Source organism: Gekko japonicus, unplaced genomic scaffold, assembly GCF_001447785.1.
Source record: "Gekko japonicus isolate JY-2015 unplaced genomic scaffold, Gekko_japonicus_V1.1 scaffold5084, whole genome shotgun sequence".
Classification (NCBI taxonomy): Eukaryota; Metazoa; Chordata; class Lepidosauria; order Squamata; family Gekkonidae; genus Gekko; species Gekko japonicus.
Genome location: NW_015160369.1, coordinates 57,782 through 62,427, shown reverse-complemented (window position 1 = coordinate 62,427; position 4,646 = coordinate 57,782). Strand labels below are relative to the sequence as shown.

The 4,646-nt window shown below is 46.8% G+C and overlaps 1 protein-coding gene across 1 annotated transcript in view; it reads right to left on the bottom strand.

Annotated features, from left to right (window-relative positions):
- Positions 1-1,289: 1,289 nt before the first annotated feature.
- PTGES3L (prostaglandin E synthase 3 (cytosolic)-like) overlaps positions 1,290-4,646 on the bottom strand; it is a gene marked incomplete at its 3' end in the record, with an annotated part of 7,663 nt that continues 4,306 nt past the window's right edge. The window contains exon 3 of the mRNA XM_015417655.1: positions 1,290-1,547. Within this exon, the coding sequence (XP_015273141.1) occupies positions 1,290-1,547 (258 nt within the window). The remainder of the gene's footprint in view (positions 1,548-4,646) is intronic.

The following is a 4,646-nucleotide window of genomic DNA, read 5'->3' as shown; positions in this document are numbered from 1 at the left end:
ACGCCGGCTGCAAGGAAGACCAGCTGTTAACAACACCCCGCAGTTCCCTCTCTGCACCGGCAATGGGGCATCCCCCCTGCGCAAAGGAGGACGGAACGGGCCTTTGCCGGAGTCAACTTTACCCTTTTATCCCCCTCACCAGATCCCACCCCCCCAAGCAAGAATTCTAATCTCTCTGGGCCCTTTCCAGCAGCTCCACTTCCTAGAGCTCCTTGAGGGCTCACTGCAGCCAGAATGGTGACCTTCCCAGGGTGGGAACCAGGGTGGTGTAATAGTTAGGGAATAGTTAGGCTCTGCCATGAAACTCAATGGGTCTTTTCCTAATAACAGTCTTTCACGCTAGGTCCCTTCTTCTCTTTCATCCTTACTGTTTCGTGTATGATTGTGGAATTCTTTGGCATTATCGACATCTCACATAAGCACAATAGTGGTATAGTAATCAGGGTCTTCTTTCAAAGGGGGCCATAGCACCTCACAAGCACAATGCCTGATTGTCAGCTATGCTGCCATGGGGGTCGGGGAGCTCGGTCTGTGTCTGGTTAATTGCTACTGCATTCCTTTCTGTGCTGCTTCTGCTTTGCGCCGAAATGCTTATCTATACAGATGTGCAGGAGGGAGTTGTATTGTCTGGGTTTTTCCTAGGTGCCGTGGGAGAGTGTTGGTTCTCAGCTTTAGCTACCTAACGGTCTCCAAGCTTTATCCCGCGCGCGGGAGGGTGCCTAATTGGCCAGTGCTCTGGGGGGGGGGGGTTGCATACGAATACCCTATATCCTATTATGCTCAAGTGGTCACCGCCATTCTTAACAGTGCTTATGTTACTGCATCTATAGCTCTGCAATAAAAGTATTACCGTTCCTGAATGCGTGTACTTAGTTGTTGGCTGTGGGTTCTGACACTGATTGAACCACACGAGTTTTAAAAGCTAGCACATGCTTGTCTTGAATAGGGAGCTGTAACTGTACTTGTGATTAATGAACGTGGTTATCTACATGTACGTGCGCTATGATTTATCGATGTATTGTTTGAACTTCAATAAAGTTTATAAAATCACAAAAACAAACCCTCAATGGGTGACCTGGGATCTGTCACTCTCTCTCTCCCTAATCTACTTCACAGGACTGCTGTGAGGATAAAATGGAGGCTAGGAGAATGAGGCATGTCACCCTGAGCTCCTTGGAGGAAAGACAGAGTTTAAAATGTACCAGGTAGACTCCCTTTTTGCTTAGCAACACATCCCTCCCAGTCTTCTTAATGTCCCCTTTTGGGTTTGACAGTGAGGTCAAACTCACCATGGCAGATCCCCTCCCCCCCCAGCTCCGTTTCAGGTGTGCAGTGGGAGGGATGCACGACGGAGGCCCCCACCTTAAACTCTTCCTTGGTGAGTCGGGGCCAGGGTACTTTATCCTTCCACTTGCGCACAAAGACGGTGATGGATCTGCCTGAGCGCTTGTTCTGGGAATCCTGAAAGAGAGTGTGTTGAAGAGAAATAGCAGACCGTTGGCAATCACAACAAAGAGTGATTGCAAGTCCCTCAAGGCTGATGGGAGCTGCGGTGGCTCAAGTGGTTAAGACGCTGAACTGCAGGCTGTGGAAGGTCGGTAGTTCAGCAGTTCGAGACCCGGGTTGCCGCATGATGGAGTGAGCTCCCGTCTCTAGTTCCAGCTCCTGCCAACCTAGCAGTTCGAAAGCAAGACATTGCATGTAGATAAATAGGTACCACTTCGGTGGGAAGGGAACAGCGTTCCGTGCGCCTTGGTGTTTAGTCATGCCGGCCACATGACCACGGAAATGTGACCATTTTAATTTCATAAATGCACATCCTGTTCTCTGAAATACTTTCAAGGCACCTGGGAGCCCAAATAAGGGATGCAAATGAATCGCAAAGAGAATCTACCAAAAGCTGAACCATCGCCATTATGATTTCGAAGGAGGAAGAGGCAGGGGCCCTGCAAAAGCAGCTAAGCTGGGGCAACCCACAGATAAAGTAGAGAATTTTACATACCTGGGAGTCTCAAGTACACAGAATAGATAACCATAAGAAAATGGCCTGGAATGGTGAGCAGTTAAGGTAGGTAACCAGAAGGGTTGAAAAAGAAAAACAGTGTATGTAGAAGTATCAACATCAATTCCAAAAAGCTAAAATTATATTAAATCAAAGAATCTTTAAGCAAATAGAAAACATTAGAAAGCATGCATAAAACTCCATCAACTTCAGTTACACGGGAATGTACCTTCCTTCCTTCCTCTAGTGTAACACCCCCCACCCCCCAACTGGGCTATACACATCATTGGGCAGCACTGTATCCTGACCTGGCTTATAGAGAAATTTGAACTACTAACCACTACCATCTGGAAAGTTCTCTCCAACGGTCCTAATTAATCATAACAACAGAGAGACACCCATTCCATGTAAACGTTTTTACATCTGGAAGTAACTCAGTGCTTTGGTCAGGCATGTTGTAATTTTTAGAAATACACTGTATGTTGTGTATTGTACAAATTTAAACCCCTGAGGCAGGCCTCATGGCCAAAATGCATTCTGTGTACATTAGTAAACTGTACCTGGTCACATGAAAAATGCTTGTAAAAGTGTGTAAGTGTATCCCCATGTGTATTTGTAATTTTACAAAGAAGTTTTCTTGCACTAGAGAAAGAGGTATGTAACTAAAGTTTATGGATTTCTATTCACAGTTTTTAATGTTTACAATTTGATTAAAGATTCTTGGATTCTATATAATATTAGCTTTTTTTGGAGCTGACCTTGCTATTTTTACATACAATGTTTTTTCTTTCCCCCCCCCCAACTTTTTTTTGTTACCTGGTTTTGCTCTGGGTTGAAATCCCCCCTTGTTTTTTGTTCAGTTTTGCATGGCGAGCAGTTAAAGGGAAGAGAAGAGGACAGGTCTGTCTCAAGTCCCTCCGGGGTCGGGCTGCACTCCCCATTTCCCTTCAGTCCCCAGGCATGCACTCTGACTTCGGGGCTCAGCACTCAGTCAGTTCCCAGGTGCGCAGGGGACAATTTGGAGTGGGACAGCAGAAGGTGGGGCAGGAGGCTTAAGCTCCTCTCCCCATGTGAGTTCCCCTGACCTGCAAAGATCCGGGCTGTGTGACTTGCTCCCTGGGCCCCTGTCGCAACTCATCAGGAGGGTTCCCCCCCCCAGTGGGGCAAACAGCACAGCCCGGTGGTCATCTCAGCTCAGGGAGGTTTCAGCCTCCTCTCCCTGTGCATCATAGGCCCATTACGCACCCACATCTTACTGCAGATTTTCAGAGCTTTAGGCTTCCCATCCCAGTGTCTCTCTTTATTTCTCATGTCAATTTCATTCTGCACTGACAATCCCTGCCCTTTATTTTGCTTACATGCAGCACTGCTTTTTTTTTTTTTGCACTGGGGATGCTGCTGTTTGCCGTCTCTCCAATCCTCCTTTCAAGCCAATACCAGCAGGGAACGAAACCTTGCGCAGCTCTTTTTAAACTTCCCCCATTGTTTAATTTTTTTTTAATTCAGCAATCGGAGATTTAAAAATTCAGCAATTGGAGATTAGCGATAGTCTCATATCGCTAGACTCATGCTGGTTGTCGGAAAAATAAAAATGTAAAAACGCGGGGAAAATGGATGGCAAGAGGTACAGAGTGGGTGGAATGATCTTGATGTGGGTGGGGAGCAATGTTCCCTCTAAGCTTTGGAGTCTTGTGAGCAAAAATTCTACTTTGTGAGCTACTGGCATTAAAGTTGTGAGCGAGTGATTTCGCTACTGCATCAATTAATTGGCTCTGGAGCCCTCCTTCCTGAGCTGAGACGAAAAATGTGTGAGCTGGAGGCTAAAAAACTGTGAGCTAGCTCACACTCACTCAGCTTAGAGGGAACACTGGTGGGGAGTGACCTTTGAGGGGCGGGGGAGATATCTGAGGGAATCTGTATGCTTTTGAATTACCTTTGGCTTGCAAGTGAAACAAGGGAGAAACTGGCACAAAAGCACTTTCAGAAAACCCGGGGAAAGGGTGACCAGAAAGCCAAGTGAGCGCTGAAGGGAGAAAAATCAATGCAGAAGGACAAACAAAACCCTACAGGCGTGCCTGGTGAAAGCAAGGGTGAATGCACACCTTGTGGATAACAGGCCCTAGTCCTAACCAGTGTTCCCTCTGAGCTGAGTTAGCGTGAGCTAGCTCACGGGTCTTTAGCCCCCAGCTCGCACATTTTTGTCTTAGCTCAGGAAGTGTCAGAACCCACAGCTTACAACGAAGTACACGCATTCAGGAACGGTTATACTTTTATTGCAAAGCTATAGATGCAGTAACACAGGCACTGTTCAGAATGGTGGCAACCAGGGCTTTTTTTGTAGATAAAGCCCAGCAGGAACTCATTAGCATAATAGGCCACACCCAACAGCAGAACCTCATTAGCATATTAGGCCACACCCCTGACAGCACAGCTCATTAGCACATTAGGACGCACCCCCATGTTGCCAGAAGTGTGCTCATCCAGCCACACCCACCTTTTGCTTCTTATTCTGCTTACCTTGTTTGTTGTCAAAACCCAGGGCCTTTTTTTGTAGCAGGAACTCCTTTGCATGTTAGGCCACACACCCCTAATGTAGCCAATCGTAATCAGTATCTGCTGTTGGATGTGGCCTATTATGCTAATG